The sequence below is a fragment of the Saimiri boliviensis genome, chromosome 3, assembly GCF_048565385.1.
Source record: "Saimiri boliviensis isolate mSaiBol1 chromosome 3, mSaiBol1.pri, whole genome shotgun sequence".
In the NCBI taxonomy this organism is placed as follows: domain Eukaryota; kingdom Metazoa; phylum Chordata; class Mammalia; order Primates; family Cebidae; genus Saimiri; species Saimiri boliviensis.
Genome location: NC_133451.1, coordinates 149,468,280 through 149,493,106, shown reverse-complemented (window position 1 = coordinate 149,493,106; position 24,827 = coordinate 149,468,280). Strand labels below are relative to the sequence as shown.

At 45.0% G+C, this 24,827-nt stretch overlaps 1 protein-coding gene across 2 annotated transcripts in view; it reads right to left on the bottom strand.

Annotated features, from left to right (window-relative positions):
- Positions 1-24,827, bottom strand: part of MAML3 (mastermind like transcriptional coactivator 3) — a 455,573-nt gene that overhangs the window by 5,728 nt on the left and 425,018 nt on the right. The window contains exons 3-4 of one of the 2 annotated variants that reach the window (XM_003928030.4): positions 9,351-9,599; positions 4,491-4,575 (exon numbers count right to left, since the gene is read on the bottom strand). In XM_003928030.4, coding sequence (XP_003928079.3) covers positions 4,491-4,575; positions 9,351-9,599 — 334 coding nt within the window. The remainder of the gene's footprint in view (positions 1-4,490; positions 4,576-9,350; positions 9,600-24,827) is intronic. The other variant, XM_074396897.1, reaches the window with a different exon arrangement.

Sequence of the window (24,827 nt, the reverse complement as noted above, 5' to 3'; positions counted from 1 at the left end):
CGAACTTTATGCATTTCTATAGCGAAATCGTCAACGACTATTTCAGCAAATTGCTAACACAGTATTAATAATGCCGTTTAAAAGGTGGCCAGTGTCCACACCAAATCATTCAACCTTAATTAGGGGTCCTTCTTTACGTGTTCCCAGGAAATTTCCAAACAGTCAAAAGAATGGAAATGTCACCAGTAGAACACCAGTCAATGTTGCAAAGGGCTAGGAGGTGCACAAAAATGGATTTTTCTGTGTCCCTGCTAATGATTGAGTCTAAGAGAAGAAGAAAAATGTTTTTTTCCTGGACATTTAAAGAAGATGCAGCATGGGAGCTAGTCAATATTCTAAATAAATTTGATCCCACCTGGAACTATGATGAGAAACCAGATGAGAATAGTCTAACCTTGTTAAACCTGGCACCCTGGCAGATAACTGAAGCATGTTTTTGTCTTCCTGATGGAGTTATTGATTTCTGGGCTGCAAATATGTCTCCATATTTTCTTCCTTTCTTTAAGAAAGAAAATTAAGGGAATTTTGATTATATCAAGTTTCTGTGGATTGAGATCAATATCATGCATGCTACATTGAAAATGAAATGGTTTCTGTCAGGAAACTTGAAAGATCTGGGGGAAATCACTAGAAATATTTTCATATTTTGTTTTAAGCTTCATTATATCTAAGTGATTTTTTGAAAAATCAAAAGTTCCTAGTGAAACACTGGAAGGTAGTATATACTGCAACTTGTAATCTTATCATGGAGTTTTGTGACCTTAACGACTAAATTTTTATTGACTGCATTGCCAATAAGATCAACTGTGGTGAAATGGGTTATTGAGTTGTTTACAAAAAAAAATTTAAGAGAAAAACATTGCTGACTCAGAGATTTATTGGATGGACCCAAATTATATAAACAATCTGATGGGCTGCTAGAAATAGATGAAAGGACATCCATAATTTGGTCATTTTGGGGGCGTATATTTATAATGGATATGTTAAAGGACTGGATACTGTCTGGATTAATGTTGCAAATGAGAAATAGTTTCCTTTCTTTTAGAGGGCAGAAATGTTACAATGCCCTTGCCCTTTAATAGGCGGTGAAACATTAATCCAAGCCAACCTTTATTTTTATTTAGTGTAAATGACTGCACTATCTTGATGTAATTCTGTTTCTTTCTTTTTTTTCTTTTGGGACAGTCTTGCTTTGTTGCCCAGGCTGGAGCGCAGTGGTGTGATCTTGGCTCACTGCAACCTCTGCCTCCTGAGTTCAAGCAATTCTCTGCCTCAGCCTCCCAAGTAGCTGAGATTACAGGCACCCACTCTCACGCCCGGCTAATTTTTGTATTTTTAGTAGAGACGGGGTGTCACCATCTTGGCCAGGCTGGTCTCAAACTCCTGACCTCGTGATCCGCCCACCTCGGCCTCCCAAAGTGCTGGGATTACAGGTGTGAGCCACCGCACCCGGCTGTAATTCTTGTTTTTAAAAAGGCATTTTAAAATTAGCAATCAGCACATTATTTTCACCTAAGAGAAATAAAAAACCTTTTATTAATCTAGTTTTATGCCTTTAGTGATTTTAAATATACAAAGGAAAAAAAATTCAGATGTGTCCAAGGAATTAACTTGTCTTTACCTGATTATTACATGTGTTAAGCAACAGATTATGTTTTCATTCTCTTTTTTTGGTCTAAAACAGACATGATTGTGAGACACTGTAGTCTAATTTTCTTGTCTGCTGGTTAACATCACAATGTCTAAGAAAATCTTGTATGTTCAAATAGAGATGACAGTATCCAACTTTTTCCTAAAAGAGTGTATGCTCTATTTTCATTCACAAGAAGCCGGTATTTATGAAAAAAATAAGCATTTCCCCATAGACATATAACATTGCCCAGAGATCCAGAACCTAATGAGGGAAAGACAGTCATTAAGGCCTTTGAAATGTGTAATGGTGAGAGTATGAGATAGGTTCTCATGCAAGTTATTCCTAACAAAACTTCTCTCCAAGAACGATGATTCTTATTTATCAGTTTGCTGCTTTCCCAGATCCATAAAATCATGCTATCTAGGGTGTTGACAAATACATGAAAATACTGAAGATAGCAAAAAAGAACTTTTTACATATCTGAAACCAGTCAGTTCAAGGATCCCAAATGTCACACTGGCTATAACTAAATTTCTATGTGTAATTAAATTTCTAGGTTGATTACCTCTGGTTTGGGTTTCAGAAAAGTTCAAGGAATAGAACTTTTTAAGTGGACCCAAAACATTTGGAATAGCTCATATAAATATGTGTCTATGTTCTTTTACACAGGGGGATGATTAAATTGTAGTGGGTCCCTTTTCCCTCACAAATAATGCATGAGTTATGAACCTGGAAAACTCAAGGGACATTACGCTGGATTCATCAGCTTTTATGTTTTTAATTAGTTTATAATATAATGCAGCAGCTTCTCAAATGTGGTTCCCTAGCTAGCAAAATCAGTGACTCCGGGGAACTTGTAAGAAATGCAGATTCTCAGGCCCAGCTCCAGATTTACTGAACTGGAAATACCGTGTGTGTTTTAACACTCTCTGTTGGTGCTTTCAGTGCAGGCTCAAGTTTGAGAACTATAGATATAAAGGAGGGCTTTGTATCGGAAACAACAACAACTATATGTAATCATGACTAGTCCCCACTCTTCCCTACCCATGGCAAAATGAGAAACAGAATTCTTCAAAAACGACTGGCACTGATTTAGTGCACAGAACACCTGTGGGTAACTCAGTCCTTTTGTGCTTCCCTGAGTCAAGGCCAAATGGGATCTAGTGTGATATAAACATCCCAGGGGTGGAAGGGAGTGGTAGCTACTGAAGCCCCAGTATTTTCACAGGTGATCTTCAGTGTGATCTGTCAGCAAATATCAATGGCTTTCAGACAGTAAACCACAACTCACAGTTCATGACCCAGAACATATACATGTAGGTTTAAAACAGAAAGAAATTTTCTCATATGCACTGGTAATTTCTGTTGTATTTAATTTTTAAAATATTTGCTGTGTCCCATTAAGTTTTTTTCAATAACCTTGTGTGTTACAATCTGAAGACTGAAAAAATGCTACCTTAGATCCAAAATTTTTCACCCAGTCTATTGATAAAGTTCAGGGATACTTGTGAAATTATGTAAAAGTTTGTATATATTTACATATTATATATTTCTGTGCAAGAAACTTCATAGATTTCTACAGATTCTTAACGGAATAGGAAACTTTTGAGAAGTTAGGACACATTGATCTGGATCCCACAAAACGGGCAGAGGATGAGATTAGGATAATAGGAAACTTTTGAGAAGTTAGGACACATTGATCTGGATCCCACAAAACGGGCAGAGGATGAGATTAGGATTTCTGGTGCTAGGTGGCCCCTGCAGCCCCCCTGAAAACTCCTGTGGATAAGATTAGGAAGACTCCTCAGGATATTTCTTCATTCCATATAAGACCCTCAAAGTGCGCGCTCTCTCTCTCTCTCTCTCTTTCTCTCTCTCTCTTTTTTTTTTTTGGTGATAGAGTCTTGCTCTGTCACCCAGGCTGGAATGCAGTGGTGCGATCTCGGCTCACTGCAACCTCTGCCTCTCAGGTTCAAGCAGTTCTTGTGCCTTAGCCTCCCTGAGTAGCTGGGCTTATAGGTACGCACCATCATTCCCGGCTAATTTTTTGCATTTTTAATAGAGGTGGGGTTTTGCTATGTTGGCCAGGCTGGTCTTGAACTCCTGGCCTCAAGCGATTGGCCCACCTCAGCCTCCCAAAGTGCTGGGATTATAGGCGTGAGCCACCATGCCTGGCCAAGGGTTCTCTCTATTGGAGATGGAAGGGTTTGATATTTGAGTGGGCCTTCTGCATTTATAAAGGAGTGCCAACACTGACAGAGAGCGCGCCCACTGCTGGATCATGATTTGGGATTCGCACAAATGACTGCAGGATCAGTTCAGCCTTGAGGCCCTATTTGTTTTCTATATTCACCAGAGACTAGTGGTTGTTGTAAGCCAGATTCTTCCACTTCAGCTTTACAGGTAAGGGCTTTGGTCAGGTGATCTGCTGGGATAACCAAAAAAGATGTGGCACAAGATTTTTGTCCCTGTAGTCACTAAGATGATGATCTAAACGTAAACACAACTGATACTGAGCCAACAGGCACCAGAATATCATTACGGGTTGTAAAACTATTGAAATACCGTGTACCTTTGGTGAAGAACAGCTGTTTATCCCAACTCCCACAGCCACCCTGACCCTTCTCTGGGCCTCCTAGAACGTCTCTGTGACTCAGTGACCAAAAGGTGAATGCCTGGCACAACAGGAGGCCTCTAGGAGTCCAATCTGATTGGTTATTACTCTTAACCTACCAGTAGTTAAATATTTTAATTTCCTGGACACGAATACAGCATGTAAGGCAATGCCGCTGGCTACACATTCACTTGCTCTTCACAACCAGAAGGTATAAAATGAGAGAGGTTGCACTGGCCTCACCTTGAAACTGATTGACCTGCTGCACTGGGTATGGATTCCGCTGTTGCTGGAGGTGCTGCCGGGGTAGATGTGATTGCTGCAACTGCTAGAACAACAGAACACAAGAGGAGTGGGGAGGTGAGATGGGGAATGGGCACACAATTTAATATCCTAGCAGTTCTGAGGAAGACAGGGTTTTCCCCAAAACTAAACTTTGTGTTAAAGAATAATACGCATACAGGCAAGTGCACAAAGCCTGAGGATAGGATCAGGCAGGTTTTCACAAAACGAACACACTCAGGGCCACCAGCCCCCACATCAAGAAACAGAACACAGCCAGGAGCCCCTCATGGCCCTTCCAGTCATCACCCTCCCTTGAACCATGGGCATCAATGTCCTAACTTTTAACAACATATGGTAGTTATGTCTGCTTTTGTACTTTGCAGAAAAGGAGTCATACAATGCTGCTTTTGTGACTGGCTTCTTGCATTCACCCCTGCATTTGTGAGATTTATCCATGTTGATGTGAATACTTGTTGCTTGGTCATTCTCACTGTTGGATAGCATTCCATCATATGAATATACCATACTTGATTTGCCCATTCTACTAGTGATGTCACTTTAGGTGTTTCTAGTTTTTGTCTTTCAAATGTGACTGCTATGAAAATTCCTGTCCATGTCTTTGGGTGAACATCTGCATGTATTTCTGATGTGTGGACTTGCTGGGTCATGAGGAATGAGTGCTGAGGGTAAGGGTTTTGTCATGGACTGTTTAACACCAGCCTGCATCTTTCCTTAGCACTGTGGGGACTGAGCTCAAAGGGACAAGCAAATGCTTTTTAATGACCTAAATGGATGCTTTGGGCATAAGAAGATGAGATCCTCAGGGGTTATACAGAAAAGGCTCATCTTATTCCCATGAAGCCACACTGCCTATAAAATACATCTCTACAAGTAAACTATTCAGCGTTTACTGCTTTGAGGAAACCATTTGGGATTCCACATATACCAGCGAGCCAGGAAGCCTGTGTTTTAGTCTTTCTTCTTCCACTCACGGGGAAGCTGCCCTGCTAGTGTTGTTTCCAATATACTGGGAAGGCTATTATTATCATGCTGTATGTGCAAAAGGAAAGAAAATAAGAGTGATGTAGAAAGAGCAGAGAAAGAGATTTTAGTCCTAGGTCTGCGGTCAAGTAGCTTGAGTGACCTTCAGTATGTTGTTTAACCTGCTCCCTGCAGCTGCTGAATATTCATTAAGTACCTTTCATCTGCAAGGGCTATAAAGAACATATACCAAGGTCCCCATTCTTTAGAGTGTTCGTTATAAAAATAACACACACTGACCACCTCTTAATGCATGTGTTTATTTCCATTTTTCTCTTGTGTTTGTTCCTGGGCTGCTCTATAATTTTCTTTTCTTTTTCTCTTTCTCTACAAGGCCAGCCAGTATTCTGGCAACCGAAGAAAACAACAGCCTCTGACTTGCTGACCCCATCCGTGGTGCCTACCATAATGTTCTGCAGAAAACTGCTGAAATTAGTTGATTGTGTAGACCATTAAAGTATAGACAAGAAACCATGCAAATCTTTTAGGCAGCAATATAAGGGCATTATTGAGAGTTAGCTGAGCATTGAACAGCTTCTCCCAGTCAAGCTTTCATATTATATAAAAACTTAACTGTCCCACTTACGACTAGGGATGAGCCCCCTGCAGCCTGTGGGGGACTGAGGGTGTATCCCGGAGTCAGGAATCAGGAGTTCCCAGTTCCGTCCTGGCTCTGTCTCTCTGTAGCTCTGTGATCTCACATAAATTACATAAAGCTTGGGTTCCTCACATAACCTCAGTTCCTCATTTGTAAAATGATGGGACTTCATGATCTAGAACAGGTGTCCCCAAACTTTTTACACAGGGTGCCAGTTCACTGTCCCTCAGACCGTTGGAGGGCCACCACGTCCTGTGCTCCTCTCACTGACCACCAATGAAAGAGGTGCCCCTTCCTGAAGTGCGGCGGGGGGCTGGATAAAGGCCTCAGGGGACCGCATGCAGCCTGCGGGCCGTAGTTTGGGGACGCCTGATCTAGAACGTTTCTAAGTTCTATCTAACCTTTGTGAATGGATGAGAGGTGATGTGCTTTGCACTTTTTGAGAATAGGCATTAAATATGAATTCATACCTACTTTCAACCTGCTCTGCTCTGATTTCCAAGTCTACTGAGAATCATTTTAAAGTTCCCCCAAATATGCAAGATCCCAAGTCCTTCTGTTTTCTCTGACATTACCTTTCAGGTAACCCAAAATCGATTTCCAAAATCCAAAGTGTGAGGACACTTTCAATGCTGCAGCAACCAAGACTGGTGTTGATTTGGCAATTTCACTCTCACACAAAAAGTTGAGAGCTGGCTGGGTGCAGTGGCTTATACCTGCAACCTCACCACTTTGGAAGGCCAAAGCGGGCAGATTGCTTGAGCCCAGGAGTTCGCGACCAGCCTGCCTAACACAGTGAAACCCCATCTCTACTAAAAATACAAACTTAGCCAGGTGTGGTGGTGTTTGCCTGTGGTCCCAGCTACTCTGTAGGCTGAGGTGGGAGGATCGCTTGAGCTCGTGAGGCAGAGGTTGCAGTGGGCCGAGATCACGCCACTGCACTCCAGCCTGGGTGACAGAGCGAGACTGTCTCAAAAAAAAAAAAAAAAAAAAAAAAGTTGAGCACTTAACTCCTTGTAGACCTGCACTCAGACAACTCTCACTAAATCTGCAACCTCCCCAGGTGCAGGCAAGATGCTCCATTGACCCGGCTAGGCCATGTGGCTGCAGCTCCCACCTGACATTCCCTGACACCAGGGCCATATGATAGGTCCTCACATACACGTGTGCAGCACATGTAGCTTCCAAAATATTTTACACACATGATCTTATGTGATCCTTAAAGCAGCCCCATGAGGAAGGCTGGGAAATTATTAAAACCCAATTTGGCAGATGAAGAGGGAGGTTCAGTGGTTTTTCCAAAATCACATCAAAAGCAAAAGAATGGACTAATCCTGACGCTGAGGAAAGTGATTCCCCCCTCCTCCCTCACCATGCTTTAGTACACACAGTTGTGATGGAATTATCTGCAAGTTGTAGCTTCCTATTTCCCTTGTCTTTCCCAAGGCACTCCCGCTCTCTCTGTGCCCTGGATCTTGAGGGGTCTCCCCTGACCTCTCACCTCCTTGTCTGGGAGCATCGTCTTGATGTATCTCTTCTCATCCTCTTCCCATGCCTCGTGTTCCCCAGGGTCAGGCTGGCTTCGCCATGTGGAAACACCCCTGGGCTGCACAGCTGAGCTCTGCCTGCTTGCCCTGGACCCTCTTCGTGTCTTTGGTCACAACACACATATCAAAAGCCATCACTCAAGACATCAGGCACACCTGAGATTTCCTGGGATTGGCTGAGGAGAGGATTTACAGAGCCTGGCTGCCCTCGGCAGCTCCATTTATTACTGCCTGAGAGAGATTAGCATAGCTCCTTGTCACACACCTTATGTAGGTGAGAGGGATAAAGGTTTGTTTGTACAATAGCTGCCAGGAGGCTGACTGACCTTGGTAAAAAGGGAGATAATTACACAGCTGTTCAGGAACAAAAGCAAAAAAAAAAAAAAAAAAAAAAAAAAAGGAACATAAGTGAACTGTGCTCAGCAGTACAATTTTTTTCTTTGGGGGATGCCTGGCATTACTTTGAACTGCTGTTCTTGGTTAGTAGGACCCTCAATGGGCCTGTATCCTAAACAGGATGGTGTATATATGCGGTGGTGGATGCTTGGTAAATTTGCAAAATTCTGGTGGGGTGTGGTGGATCACGCCTGTAACCCTAGCACATTGGGAGGCTGAGATGGGAGGATCGCTTGAGGCCAGGAGTTTGAGACCAGCCTGGTCAACATAGTGAGACCCTGTCTCTATTTCTTTTAGAAAAAATTTACAAAATTCTGACCCTATCAGAAACATTTTAGAAGGATAACTGTGAGGCAGACCTATGCTGGGCCTTCAGTTTTATGTGACAACCTTACATCTCCTGTAAGAAAGAGGCTACTGTACGAGATTCCCTGTGCAGACCCCCACAGAAGCCACCTGGGGCTCTCTCGTGGACAGCCTCGGGCCTTTCCCTGGGATAATGCTAAGTCAGGTATGGGCATCTCTAAAAACAAAACAAATTGAAACCTACAGGAGCAGTCTGCAGGGAAGGCTTTCTCTCAAAGCTGAGGAATTACAGGGCGAGGATGGACAAAGATGTCTAAGGTAAAGCTGTATTTGTGTTAGGCTTTCCTTTAACTCACAGATTTCCTGAGCTGTTTCAAAAGCTGTGGGGAATTTTCTTAAGTTTGCACCCTGTCTGTGACCCAGAGTTCAGGCTTCCAGGTAGTTCTGCAGGCCTTATTGTTCTGCTATTGTTTCCAATCCATTGTTCAGGACCCATTCTATAGAATTCTCCTCAATCTCTCCTCCTGTAATTCCTCTAAGAAACAGAGTTCTCTGAATTGTTATTTTTTTTCTTCATCCTAGAAATATTAGGGCTTATGAAGCATGTGAGACAGCCCCAGCCATGTGCTGATTACACAGACCTGTACCAGAAATCAGAAGAAAAGGAGTCAGGCTTGAATCAAAGAAATGTCTCCAGCACACAGGCCTTCAAACTGCTGACTGAAGCTTGTCTTTTAAGAACAAATTAATTCATTACAGGAAAAAGCCTAACTAATTGAAAGGTCTAAATTCTTCAGGTTCTCCTGTGACCCCGGGAAATGCTAGACTGTGAGCATCTTGATGAAGGATGTGAACTGTGACTTCCTCACAGCCAGCAGGTGCTGAATAAGTGCTTGCTGAATGAATGAATCACGCCGAGGGGCATGTTACCTGTTCCGCTAAAATCTGCTGCTGCTGCTGCTGCTGCTGCCTTTGCTCCCGCAGGAACTGTTGCTTCTGCTGCTCCATCAGCTGGGCCCGCTGATCAATGAGCATCTGCTTCATGATGGCTGCTTGGGGCTGGCTGCCCAGGAAGCTGGGGCCTGCGGGACTGGCTCCTGAGACCATGCCACCTGAGCCTGGGGGCACAGAGGACTGCATGGGGCCTGTGGTTCGGGGAAGTCCAACTGGATGCTGCTCCTGGGAGGACAAGAGAGAGACAGATTCAGGGATTCCCCATGGAGACTCACTGCCATTTGAAGGGAAGCCCCTGGGAAAAGGGCAGGAATCCCACCCAGCTTATGGATAGTAGGGGTTGTGAGTGACACACATTGCATTTCTATAAAAGTAGCCTCGAACCCGACCTTACCTGAGTAGAATTAGAGAGGCCACAATGGACAGTAAGAGAGCATGGCTCTGGGAAATTCAAGGCCAAGTCCAGTCTGTTTCAGATGGGACTCATTATTGCATATGGACTGGATTTTCAACTAACATCTTGTGTTCCTCCAAGGAAAGGGAATGAGCCCTCAGGCTGAGCTCACCTAAAGTCTGGAACACGAGAGACATCCTGACCTCACCTGTTAATCCTTATTTCTTACGTCTACTTGGCCAAAAATAGACATCTTCTTTGCAAGTAGGAGGGACATTTACAGAAAACTGCAGGAATTTGTTAATCAACAGGTCTGATATTTGGTGGAATTCTAACAAGTTGCAACATTTGAGAGCTTTGATATATGTCAAAAAGAAAAATCTTGCTGGTCAGAGTTGCTGATGGTGAGAACTGGGAATGTTTTACACTGACCAAAGCTATGTAATCTCCTAATATCTTTAAAAATAGAATGGAGTCTCCTCGGTCTGGGATAAAATAAATGTGGGGTGTTGGATTGGGTCTCTTGATTCTATAATTATATGTCAGCCAGTCAAATGATGGCAACTTTTAAGGACTAGTCCTTAGGGAAGAGAAGGCCAAGTAAATTAAGTAAAGACCTAATTCCACACCGTCCCAGGTGACAACGTGGAGAATGTGCTCAGAGGCGTAAAGTTTGTGCTCTGAGCTGGACAGTGTAGACTATTAGGGAAAAACAGCGAATGGGAAGAAAAGGTATGTGGCCCAAAGATTCAATTTCCAGACACTTCCTTTCCTATTTGTTCTACCAAGCCTACCTAGCAGTGGCAAGTATTGTCTGAACATTCTGTAGAAATTCTTCTACCTCATTAAAGTTTCAAGTAATTAATGTGAACATAGAGGAGGTGACACAGATTAAACGGGCACACATATAAGGACATTCACAGTAAATTTGGGAAGCATTACTATGAGACCTTAAATAGTAAGAAGCAAATGCGAATAACTCTATCATTAAAAAATTTTTAAATCCACCCAGGGGTGGTGGTTCATGCCTGTAATCCCAGCACTTTGGGAGGCTGAGAGAATTGCTTGAACCCGGGAGGCAGAGATTGCGGTGAGCTGAGATCATGCCGCTGCACTCCACCCTGCGCAACAGAGCGAGACTCCAGCTGGATTTTATTATTTTTCTTCTTTTTACTTAATTGCCTTTCCAACGCAGATACTGTTAAACATGCTGGCAGTTTTTGCTTAAAGCAAATAGGTGAAGTTTCTCTCTGTCTCTCGCAGAGAGACAGTCCTGGATTTGATTCCCTATGGCCTGGGCTGTGTTCCTCCCTTCCTTCTGTGGCGTGTAGAACCATTCTGACTTCCCTCTCTACTACAACTGACCTCAGCTGCATCTTCAGTTGCTCTTCCTCCCTCCAAACAAAACAAAAAAGCAAAACAAACAAAAACCAAACCAAACCAAACTGCTACTCCTCTTACCCTAGAACCCATCGCCCAAGACACTCTGGTTTGTTCGGGCAGTAGCCCAGGTCGCACAATTAGTGAACGGAAGACTCAGAACTAGCAGAGCTGGAATGCAACTTAAAAAAAAAAAAAAAAAACTAAAATAAAAAACCCCAAAACAGCTTTTCTTTGCTTTTCAAAAATTTTTTTTTTTTTTTTTTTTTTTTTCGAGACGGAGTTTCGCTCTTGTTACCCAGGCTGGAGTGCAATGGCGCGATCTCGGCTCACCGCAACCTCCGCCTCCTGGGTTCAGGCAATTCTCCTGCCTCAGCCTCCTGAGGAGCTGGGATTACAGGCACGTGCCACCATGCCCAGCTAATTTTTTGTATTTTTAGTAGAGACGGGGTTTCACCATATTGACCAGGATGGTCTCGATCTCTTGACCTCGTGATCCACCCGCCTCGGCCTCCCAAAGTGCTGGGATTACAGGCTTGAGCCACCGCGCCCGGCAAAAAATTTAAATTAAAAAAAAAAATTTCCATAAGTTATCAGGATACAGGTGGTATTTGGTGACATGAGTAAGTAGAATGCTAATTTTAATTCTCAATTCAGTACTCTTCCTACTAGCTCTGGCCTCTCCCAGGCAGTGTCTTCATGGTGTTAAGTGTGCACCTAAGAACATCCTGTACACCTACACAGTGTGTCTCTCATAAGTGTACTGCAGGCTATTTTTATGCATAAATGCTGTAGCCGAAATTAATAAAATGTTTTGTCCTTGTGTATTTTCTCTATAAATACACAAACATAGCTAGGAAATATTTTTGATGTTAATAAAAAGATCTTATACTAAACAATGCCAGGAACCTTTGTGCTACCAAAAAGTTTACTTCAGAACTAACACTTGCAGGGGTCTAGATATTTCAGGGTCTTCCTTTTCCCCCCAAATATTTGCCACCTATTTTCCAAGCCTTTCCTTCCAGTGAAATAAATCTGTTTCTTGCCACCTTTAGGGACAAATGGCTGATTGACTTTACACTTTAACAAATGAATTCACACTGACATATAAACAGCCAATCAGCAAAAATGCAGATATGCAGTTTGTTTTTTCTCTCAGTATATTTGATACTTTCCAGTTTTGATAAGGAGGAGAGAGTTGGAAAGAAAATGAGGCCCAAGGGAAGATAAAATTTTCTCCAGCTTGATTTTTTTGAGAGGGCTGGTCTGGGAGGGCCCTGTTTATCTTTGTGCACTCTGAGATACGCTTGTCCTGTACGACCAGCCGGCACAGCTGGGGAGTGTGCCTAGAAGTGGTAAGGAGTGAAGAAGTGTTGCTTTCCCAGCCTCCCCTCCACTGGGAAAAGAAAGGGAGAGGCAAATGGGGTGACGAGAATACATCAAACCACCTTTTGCCCCTGTCATCCTGGGCCAAAAAGAAATACTTCAAAAGCACAGTGTGAAAAAAAAAAAAAACAACAACAACCCTCCCAAAAGGATAGTCATGTTATTACTTCCCAGGATTATATGTCTCCCCAAATAATTCCCTTCCAGAGGTTTTGCCATAGGGTTCTCACTGAAGACCTACAGGCAGGAAGGGCTGTATGTATTATTTTATTATTATTATTTTTTTTAGAGACAGGGTTTCACTCCATTGCCCAGGCTGGAGTGCAGCGGTACGATCACAGCTCACTGCAACCTCCAACCCCTGGGCTCAAGCAATCTTCCTGCCTCAGCCTCCGGAGTAAGTGGGACTACAGATGTATGCCACCATGCCCTGCTAATTTTTTTTTTTTTTTTTTTTTTTTGAGACGGAGTTTCACTCTTGTTACCCAGGCTGGAGTGCAATGGCGCGATCTCGGCTCACCGCAACCTCCGCCTCCTGGGTTCAAGCAATTCTCCTGCCTCAGCCTCCTGAGTAGCTGGGATTACAGGCACGCGCCACCATGCCCAGCTAATTTTTTGTATTTTTAGTAGAGACGGGGTTTCACCTTGTTGACCAAGATGGTCTCGATCTCTTAACCTTGTGATCCACCCGCCTCGGCCTCCCAAAGTGCTGGGATTACAGGCTTGAGCCACCACGCCCGGCCCGCCTGCTAATTTTTAAATTCATTGTAGAGATGGTGGTCTTACTATGTTGCCCAGGCTGGTCTTAAACTCCTGGCCTCAAACAGTTCTCCTGCCTTGGCCTCCCAAAATGTGCATTCTTAAAGGACTGCCTTCCCTATGAAACATCTTTAGCACTTTTCCTAACAAGCTCTGCTGCATTCAACGCTGGGTGAGAGACACCTACAGCCCCAGATTCTGATGTATATTCCGAAGTGTGAAGATGTACTCAGTGACTTGCCTTACACATTAAGCTGGCAGAGGCCACTGTTTCCTATTACATGGCTTCCTTTAACCTCTAGTCTAAGAGGGCTTAATGAGAAATAGTCTGTCAGATTTCAGGATTTCAAGCCACTGCTCATTTCTAAGAAAGACACATACTGCGTTGTGCAATTAGAGAAAACCAGGCTGAGCTTTCGTCATGTGAAATGTAATGCCTTGAAGCCAAATGATGCAGTATTTTTAGTTGTAATTACTGGCTTGTTCTCCAATCCACTCCTTACCCAACGACCTCCCTTGCTTCTCCTGAGAATCTTAATACAGTTTCTCCCCCTCAAAAATCCAACTGGCTACATAGATCTTCATTACTTGCCTAACCCTCTCACTCTTCAGTAAAATAAAGGGAGGAGAAAGAAATCAAAACCAACGAACCTACTTTACATATCTTCTCCTCCAGGGAAAAGATCTTAGCAATTTTCTAAAGGCTAGAGTGAGGTAGGAGGTGTTAAGAGCACCCTTACCTCCCCCAAACAGGCAGTTTTCGACTTCAAAAAACAGCGATGGTAAAAATATCTCCCAGGAACAGCCAGCTGTTTATTTATAAATCTGTGCGTAGGGAAGCTTTATTTCTCTGAAGTGTTTTCAAGAACATGCATAGTGTTTGGGTGAGAGGGGCCGGCGTTGTTGGCGGCGAACCAAAGAGCAGGGAATCACAAAAGACGGCCGGCGGCGAGGAGGCTGGGGTGACGGGGACCCCGTGAATCACGGGCTCCAGGACGCCCAGGGCTTTTCAGCCTTTTCCAGGCGTCCCTCGCCGGGGGAACGCGGAGCAGCTGCGCTTCTCCGCGCGCCCCAGCAGATGGTGGTGTCAGCCCGGCCTCGCGCCAGGCCGCCGCCGCGCCCGCGCCCCTCCCCTCGCAGATGGCTTAATCAGGGCTCCCGCCCGCCCCTCCGCGGCCCCCGCCCCGCGCGTCTGGGCGAGCGCTGCGAACGTGGAGCCAGGCAGTCAAGTGTTACTGCGTACAGCAGGTAGCCTGGCAACTGAGAGCATAATACCGAGCAGATGGTGTTCGCACGGCGTGATGGACATCACACACGACAGCCTGAGACAATCCAGGAATTCCCTGGTGACTCGAGGCCCTCTTTACACAAAATGAGTTCTCACTCCATTGCCGTGTATCTCTGGGATTATCTCCCCCCTCCTCCGACTGACACTGAACTGGTTTCTTATTACCGACTTTTCTTCCAGCCAGAGGGGAGGGAGAACTCAGGCGGGGGAGGGCACGGGAAGGGGACGTGGAAGGAAACGGAAGGGCTGGGAGTGGGGTTCGGGGGCAGTGGCGACCGCAGAGAGGCGGGAGGGTGGCGGACACCAGACCCCAGGGCCGACAGCCCGGGAGGGACCGGGTTTCCAGGAGCCCAGCTGCACAAAGCCGGCGCGGGGAGGGGCGGGAAGGAGCGAGCCTTGGGTAGGCCCGGCAGCGCTTCTTCGGCTCAGAGGCCTTGCAACCGCTTGGCCTACGAACAGCCTGAATGAAATTTAGGATTTTATTGAAAAAGTCCCCTGGGGCCTAATTTGGCCTCTCGACTCGAGCCTATATGCTTACAAGTCCTTAGGGGACTCCGGCTAAGAAGGCAGGAGTGGGGCCCTTGCGCCCCCGGCAGGCCTGAGACCGCCTCTCGGCGCAGGCGGCCCTAACAAAGAAGCCCACGAGGCGGTCGCGGGCGCGGGCAGGGGCGGCGCGGGGGGCGCTCGGGAGACCCCGTGAGGGGCCCTGGAGGTCCTCGGCCCTTGCGCGCCGCTCGGGAGCCTGCGAGGCTGCGGTGTGCTGGTGGGGGGGGGTCGCATTTCCCAGGTCCCGCCACACCGTGTGTGTTAGTGGCTGGGGAGGACACGGGGACAGAGATGAGGATTGTTCGTGGCAGGAAAGAGTGAAAATAAAGCAATGCATAAACAAAAAGAATGTCTCAGAAAACCTACGCTTCACACCCGCGCGCGCGCGCGCGCACACACACACACACACACACACACTGAACTGGGTCAAGTCAAAAAAATTTTTTTTAAAGGAATGAATCTTTAGGCCAAGTGGGATTTCGACTAAATTTTATGTATCAAAAGATTTCCATGTCCAGCCTCTCACCAGAATCCAGAGGCTTTCCCCTGCAAAGATACTGTTGAAAGTTTTATTAGTAAGTTTGAGAAGGCGGAAGTATGTATCAGAGGTGAAAGCCAACATGACCTTGCTGGGCCAAAGAGCGCAGCAGCGTTGAACAGCACGAGATGAATCTAACACCCATGATGGCTGGACGGAGGCGCCTGGCTGTGACTGCCCGAGGTGCAGGCAAGCCATATGACCTCTCGGTCTCAGTTCTCACCCCCTGAAAAGAAAACCATACTCGTAAGACTCCTTGACAATGGAAATTTTGGAGATGACATAGTTAATGAAGTGCCATAGAAAAGAAATAGCTAAGAAGACTCTAAAATCTCCCCATTTGAACTAAAGAACTAAATTAGAGGTTCTCAAAGTGTGGTTCCAGGATCAAATGCATTAGTCCCCACCTGGGAGCTTGTTAGAAATGCAAATTCCCAGGCTCCCCCCTAGGCCTCCTGAATTAGAACTTCTGGGGGTGTTTTTAACAAGCTCTCTAGGTGATTACGATGTCCCATAGAGAATCATTGGGGCAAATAATCCTGTGCCCTGATTAAATTGCAAAGCTGCACTTTCAAAAGCAAGCCAGGGTGCTGAGTTGCTTAGGTTTCTATTGCAAAGTTTCCTGCCTTGGGACAAAATTCTCAAAATTTTCAGAGGGTTGCTCAGGCCAGTGATGTTTGCAATACAAACCCAAGAATTCTATAAGGATTCCATGGCTGAAAGAGCCAATTCTTCCAGGAAAGGCTACTTCAGTTCCAACTGTGCTGTGGAGGCTGAGGAGCACCCACGACTGAGGAAGGAGTGAGTCCCCTATAATGACCTTGCTAAGACAGCATCACACATCGCTAAACTTACAAGCCCCTGGTGTAATAAGGTGAACTATGAAAAGCTATGATTGGAGGAAAGTTTCTTCTGATTGAAAGGTTTCTTCAAATATGAAGAATGTAACACTTATGGGACACCTACTCATTGCAAAACACTCTCCTAGGGGCTTTCACCTCTATATTTAACTCATTTTGCTGATTTTTTTTTTAAACCCAAATTTCTGAGAGGTTAAGGAACTTGTGTGATGTCCCACAGCTGGCGGTGGCGTCTCTGGGATTCTGACTTTTCCACTGACCATAACATGCATCTGGTCTAAATTGAGCAGACCACCCAGGAGGATGTTGGAGTAAAAAGAAATGGGAAGGGGGTGGTGAGAGGAATGGACATAGAATAAAAAGGTAGAGACCCTTGGGATCAAAGGATGCAACTGAAAGAGCACCAAAATATGCATCTTTTTTTTAAATATGTTGCCTGATACCCAAAATTGGGATGCCTCTGTGGTATCAACTTCGACATTTAAAGAAAGGGCATAAGATTAGATCATTCAACCGTAAGTGGAAGGAATAAACAAAACGAAATAAAACCTTAGAATTTTCTTTGAAGTTGATCTGGTGTCAGGGCAGAGATTTGGTTTTCTTTGACAAACTTTCTTTTTCCAGAACAATTTTTAATGTGGGTTTGGAGGTGTTTATAATTAACTTATAGCAGAGCTCCAAAAGGGCCCACCCCATCTAAACTCCTCTGTGTCCACAGATTATTGAAGATTGGATTAAAAGGTCTGTTTTCTGATGTGTGATGGTTGTCTCCCCCAGATGACTGAGTTTGAGGGAGAGTTCATCAAGTTAGGAGGCTTGTCACTGAAATAACAGAAACCTGGGGCCCCAATTCGAGGGCTGCTAACCGTGTTCAGCGAAGCTCTTTGTTCAACTTCTAGAAAGGAACAGGGTAGATTGGGGGAACCCCACAGGCCTGGGTAGAAACTCAGCTCCACCATGGGCCCAGTGACTGGTACACCCTGACCACATAACAAACGGCTTGTGGTTCTTACTCTTATTGCTGAAACCTCTTCATCATGCAGGGCATCCTTCAAGGTGAGGGAAATGGCAAGGTTTCAGCTAAATGGCTTTAGCTCCTAAAACAATGGAGACCAAGACTTGTCATAGTCAGGCCGGGCGTGGTGGCTCACGCCTGTAATCCCAGCACTTTGGGAGGCCGAGGTGGGTGGATCACCTGAGGTCAGGAGATTGAAACCAGCCTGGCCAACATGGTGAAACCCCATCTCTACTAAAATACAAAAATTTAGCTGGGCTTGGCGGCGTGCACCGGTATTCCCAGCTACTCAGGAGGCTGAGGCAGGAGAATTGCTTGAGCCTGGGAGGTGCAGGTTGCAGTGAGTTGAGATCACGCCACTGCAGTCCTCCCTGGGCATGATACAGCAACACTCTGTCTCAAAAAAAAAAAAAGGGGGAGCCTTAGTCCCCATTATTTTAGGAGCTAACTGCCTAATTGCTAGGGCAATTATTTTACAAATATACATTTTGCTGATTCCTTCATCTGCTTCCCAATTGCTGGGGAACATGTGAAAAACAATGAAGAAAAATATAGATAGAAAAACAGTATAAAGAAACAAATGCAGAAAAGTATAGGTAGAAAAAAGTATAAAGAAAAAAGGTAACATTCATTTTTAAGACTCAAAGATAACCACTGTTAATATTTTGATGTGTTTTTATAGTTCCTTCTAATTTTTTCCCATATGCAATAACCTATTTTTATGCTTATGATCATGGTATATGCACAATTGTACACACCCTACTGATTCTTAACTAAGTAACATGGGAGAAGTAGAAAGCTCTAACTTTCCAAACACTTCCGAGTTATAATTTCCTGGCAGGATGATATCCTTATGGCATCCTTCCTGGCAAGGCTTTTAGCTCCTTCAGGACCTAGACTATGAGTCTTTCGAGTATCTAGCACAGAGCTATGGTCACAGCTGCAACAAAATAAAGATTTCCTGAACTCAGCTGACTAATTGGCTGTGATGAATTCTAGCCTAAACCAATTATCAGGTATAACTGGAGAGGACAAAATGATGGCCCTTTAATGGACTGCTTCTCCGAGCTCCTGAGCTGACCCTCTGCTGAATGTTAAAGAAAGGGTTAAAGTTGGCAGTCCAGTGCAGATGTGAGAGTGCCACCAGCCACAGGAAGGTCAGCCTTTCAAGGCCATTTTTTGGGGGATAAAAGCAACAAAAATACCATTTGTCTTTATCAGTGCTTTGAACATAGTTACCATAGGTCCCTCCAATGGAAACACAACTTTGGGAGTTATGCTTTTCATCTGCCTTTGATGTAAATTATAGAGTCCTTTTAATTCCTTTCTTGTGATTAATTCCACCACCAAAGCAATTCTAAATTGGTTAAAAGTTAATTAGTGTACAACAATAGAAGCTTGATTAAATAAATTATGGTACATCCATACCATGAATACTAGGCAGCCAATAAAAATCATGCCTCCTTAGACTATCTAATCACATAGAAAAAAAGCTTACCATATATAGTTAAGAAAGGCAGGGGAGGAAAACAGTTTTTGTTTTTTTATGTCCTCTGCTGTTAAAACTCAGCAACAACAAAAACAGTTTTAAAAACACTAGCCACTAGATAGTCTTGTTAGACAAGAATTATAAAGGGTTTTATTTTCATATTTTCTGTTATGAATATATATTACTTTTAATATTATTTTTAAAAGCTTGTTAAGAATAAGGAGGCTAAACTGATATGGAATGAAATGTAGAGTTCAAAAGGGGCCCAGGCTGTGTCTGGGACCTGGACTATTTCTCCCTGAGCCTACCTTACGTTCTAGAGCAGGCGTCCCCAAACTTTTTACACAGGGGGCCGGTTCACTGTCCCTCAGACCGTTGGAGGGCCGCCACATACTGTGCTCCTCTCGCTGACCACCAATGAAAGAGGTGCCCCTTCCTGAAGTGCGGCGGGGGGCCGGATAAATGGCCTCAGGGGGCCGCATGCGGCCTGTGGGCCGTAGTTTGGGGACGCCTGCTCTAGAGGGTGTAATAGACATGCTTAATTGGCAGGTCCCCTTTCAAAACCTGTACGTGGCTTGAACAACTGGCCTTGGATATAGGTTCAGCAACTAAGTCAGCTTTCCACTGCTTCCACAAAGAGCTCCCAGGTCCCAGAGGAAGGGTACTGACCATCTTCCAAGAGTTCTTTGGTCCACCTGGACAAGGCTGCTCTCTGTGGCACCACCCAGCTGGCTGTGGCTTTTCTCCATCTTAGGCTTGAAGCCACAGTGCATGGCCAGAACCAGCCAGAACTTCGGAGTTCAAGAACTCGAGAGGTGGGTGAAAACCACCATTGCCTCTACAAACTGTCTTCTCTTTGGAGCTGTAAGAAAACCTAAGCCACCAGGGCTGGGAAGCCTGCCCCACAGAGACGAGCACAGCCTCTGCCAGCATGCAAGTGGCCGCTGTCAGGACACATGGACTGAAAGTGGTTTGTCAGCTGCTCCATTAGGTTTTTTTTACCCATATGTTTGCTACCTTTCTTTCTTGATTTAGAAGTAGGGAGGGGGAGCAGTCTCAGCTGTCTTCAGCTGCTAGGAGACTTTTTTTTCCCCCTCCTGAGCTACTGTTTTCCCCAACCCGGGCCTTTCTCTCTTCTTGTACCCACCCTTTTTGATGAAGTCATCAGAGCAAAGATTGCATAACTGATGCATAGGCCTATCTTGTGTTATACTGGGAGACAGGCCAATGTTTCCATTAATAGACAAGAGCACCACCAGGCTGCCAAATGGAGCTCTCTGCTGCAATCGCTACAAGACAGGAAGAAGGGAAGGGAAGCTGAGTGCTCGGGGCATGCTGTGGAGGGAAGGCAAGGGCACTTCCGCCATCATCTCCAGAACCGCCACAGCCTTGGGAGGGGGGCTGAGGAGAGATCAGTGCCGACTGCCTGAGAAACGCCAATTCCAGAAGCTGCCGTTCTGGTGTCCTCATGTTCTTCCTTCCTTCCAGAGGCTGTGAGAGGGAGGGCCCATGTCAGCCTGCTCTGCCGGTTTCCCGACCGCTGAACCTGTCTGTGGGAAACCAGGTTTGACCATGTGATGCTGAGGCTCTGAGAGTAGGGCTACGCTTTCCTCCACCCTTGCCTCCAATTCCTATGAGTGGAAGCCTGCCCAGCTGCGGTGGTGGGGTTTTAGGACTGAGAGCAGGGAGAAACATAAGGAAACAGAAAGAAAAACAGAAATACTTAGAAATCTGGGATTGATGCCGCTCCTTATTTAAAGACTGTGGCTGAGGACCAGCTTCTTAGAGGAAGCAAGTCTGGGAGAGGGGATCATACCTGATCTGTGAGAGCCTGTGGGGATCAGGGCATAAGACCATCTGACCATGGGCCTCGCATCCACAAGACCCTTGAGCTTAGATTTTTAGACATGTTCTTCAAACAAGGTTTTACCTATACAGTGTCTGAGAAACCCTGAAAGGACTGAAAGATAGCATCTATTTTACAGGTTTAAATTGTGCCCTAAGCTGGGCATGGTGATTCACGCCTGTAATCACCAGTTCCATTGATTGCCAAGGTGGCTGACCTCATAGAGGTTCAGGGATCTGGTTGGAGAACATGGAGCCTCAGATCCTGCCCTTCAAGCTCTGCAACATTGCATATCCTTAGTGGCGTTTTCAGTTTCAGCTTCCAGCACTTTGGGAGGCTGAGGTGAGAGGACTTGAGTTCAGTTCAGGAACAGCCTGGGCAACAGCAAAACCTCCTCTCTACGAAAAATAAAAAAATAAGCTGGCCATGGCAGCATGCACCTACAGTCCCAGCTACTCAGGAGGCTGAGGTGGGAGGATCGCTTGAGCCTGGGAGGTTGAGGCTGCAGTGAGCTGTGACTGTGCCACTGCACTCCAGGCTGGGTGAGAATAAGACCCTGTCTCAAAAAAAAAATTGTGCTCTGTTATTAGATCAGGCTGTTCTAAATCCATTATCAATTAACATTCTTTATATGTCCTGTGTTTATCTTGTGCACAGTATAATTGCACTATGCTATATTTTTAAAAATAAAAACATTGCATTTTTTTAAAAGCCCTATTGTTATTTCTTCATTTTGTAACTATACCTGGGCACTCCAAAAAATAGAAGAAATGGCTCAGGTATTTTCTTAATCTTGAGAAGACACTTGGGGACCCACAGGCATAAAAATAAGTTTAGAAAGAATATAGAACTCAAAGAGGTTTAACACAGCCCTTGACTCCACACCACACATACACACGGTAACCTGGATAAAAGAATCTGGAAAGAGTCAGAAATCATCCTCTCTCTATATCTTAAACTTTTCACTCATTTTTATCAGAGCTCTTCTTAGGTAGCACGATCCAGCAGTGCTTGGCTGCTTGGCTTATAGCAGGTGCTCATAAAGGTTTGCTCTCATTATCATCACTATTAATAATGAGAAAAATGAGAAACTTTAGGTGAGGCCTATATTTTCAGCTGGGATTTTGTTTATTCTTAATGGTTAGATCAGTTCTTCAGCTGTGTGAAGGAAAATATCCCTGTTCATAAAACCACTTTTGCTTAGGCTAAAAATTAAGTTGGTAGCTAAATACGAAACGAGACCCTAGAATAAAGGTGAAATTGATGGGAAATTTTTAGTGAGAAATAAATCTACTCTTCTGAGTATAACAATAGAAGCCTTCTAAGATGGGGTTATGCACCAAATTTTTTTTGTCACTTATCCCTTCTAAAAGCATAAATATTTTCGCTTCAACATCTGGGATGTATCACCAGTTTCCTAATTTCTTTCCACCAGATGCTGAAGCCAAGTCTGACTTCCTTATCAGAAGAGCCCACTACCACCCCCTCATCTTTCCCCAAACGTTTTTTGGGCTAATTTCTCCTCTAGCTCACTGACTTCATACCTTCACTCTGCTTCCCAGATCCAGGCGGGCTCCTTGACAGCATAACCATGATTCACATATACACATCTCCACTTCAAGTCACATGCCTCCTTTAAGAGCTGTAGCAACCATTACCACTGCTCTCCAAGGTGACTGCTTGTAGGAGGACAACATCAGAACAGGAGGGGCAGGCTGCTTAATGCTGGAGCAGGACAGGGAGATCTAACCTGCTGTTCAGGAGACTTGTCAACCTGAGAAAGCTTCCTGGACACTAGGGATCCTGTTTCTGGTCTTCTTTCCTTTTGGACCATTTCTCTAATAGACACAGTTTCTTCTACTTTGGCTCAACTAATTACTCTCCCCTTTGTATTTCTGTTTCCCTTTATCCTCTCCCCCATTTTAAGAATACACAATTTCTCAATCAGCAATTACTAAGTCCTTCTCAAGTCAACTGAACCTTTTCTGGAAGCTGAGACTAAATATACACAGCTGTAAACTTGCTGAGGAGTGGAGGACGGGTGAGTGGGGATGACAAACCTGGAAACTGAACTTGAAATCTGTCTCAGATCCCAAGGATGCAACACACAGGAAAAGCCAGCCAGCATGAGACTCCCCTCTTTATTTTCCTTGGCTCTCGAGGGATAATTTGTCTTGAAGGTAACTTTCTATACAACGCCTAGAGAACACTACCTCTTAATCATATTTAAAAGCATATAAAAAAGGTTGACAAGGCCAATCTTGACTCCTTTTTTCTTTGATGTAGTCATAGAGAATTTTGAAGGAAAGATGGGGTCCCTGAGTTCCCATAAATAAATAAAAGTAAGTCCCCAAGGAGTGAACATTCATGTACAGGGTGCTGAGAGCTCACATGTGGAGGGGCCATCCTCATGGCCTCAGGGTCCTGTCACAGTCATTGTCACTCAGGGAACCACCACTGCTGTCGTAGGGTCCCAGTTACTCATAGTAGCTCTCAGAGGTCTCTTGGAGACACAGCCCAAATGTATCCTGCAGTCAGATACACAAACACCCTGGGTAGGAACTAGAGAGGTCTGGAATACTCTGATTCACCTCTGCTAAGAGACTCAGTAAGGAAGGCTGACTAGGTCAGTTACATTGATTGCCAAGGTGGCTGACCTCATAGAGGTTCAGGGATCTGGTTTGAGAACGTGGAGCCTCAGATCCTGCCCTTCAAGCTGTGCAACATTGCATATCCTTAGTGGCGTTTTCAGTTTCAGCTTCCAGATCTTAGAGTTGATGTTTCTTAGAGAACACTCACAGCGAAAACAAACAAAACAAAGAAGCAAACAACCAACTTGGTTAATATGATATACCATCCCCCAGGAGTGTGGGGTGCGGTTATAGCTTTGCTTTGGATTTTATGTGGAGTAAGTCACTTAAAGGCTAAAATGCAAATATCGCCCAGAAAACAAGTATACCTCCCTGCTGAAGTCTGAGCACTAGAACACTACGTGTGATGTGTATATTTTGCTGTTAAAGTTTTCTTTCAATTTGAACACCCTTCCCACTTTTTTTGAGATGGAGTCTCACTCTGTCGCCCAGGGCTGGAGTGCAGTGGCACGATCTTGGCTTACTGCAACCTCCACTCCCTAGGTTCAAGCGATTCTCCTGCCTCAGCCTCCTGAGTAGTGGTGATCACAGGGGCCTGCCACTGTGTCTGTCTAATTTTTGTATTTTTATTAGAGATGGGGTTTCACCATGTTGGCTAGGCTGGCCTTGAATTCCTGACCTCATGATCTGCCCACCTCAGCCTCCCAAAGTGCTGGGATTACAGGCGTGAGCCACTGTGCCCGGCCCCTTTCAATCTGAACACGCATCCCACTTTCTGAAAAACTTTTATTGCTCAAGGAGTCTGCACAGGCCCAGCAGCCCAGTGCAATGGCAAGGGCTGTGGTGGGACTCTCAGAGCAGTGCAGCCACGGCCCTGTCCTGGAGAAAGATCCAAATCCAAGTGCAGAATCAAAGTGCACTTCACGGAAAAGCTCGAGGATGACTCCAGCTGGCCAAGAGGGAAACCAGGTGGCTTGTGTTCTGTTTCCATTAGATTTCCATAGAGCTAGGATGACCAGACCCGGGACTGGCAGAGTTGTGGCATGGCAAAGAAAGAGGCCCAAATGGGGACACAGGGCACAGGAGTTCTAGGCAGCATCTGACCTGGGGCAAGTCACTGAAGATTTCTAAGCTTCAGTATTCTCTTCTATGAAATGAGGAAGCCGGCCAGGTAATCTCCAAGTCTTCTACTTGTGCTCACATTTCTCTGGTTCCACTTGGGAAGAGCTTCACAGCTAACGGGGACTTGACTGACAGCCTTGGCAGAAGTGTAGATTTGCATTTGAGTAAGAAGAGAAGGAAGGAAGGAGAGCGGCCACCTACAAGGAGGGAGGTGGCCACCCAACGCTGGGGTGTTTGCT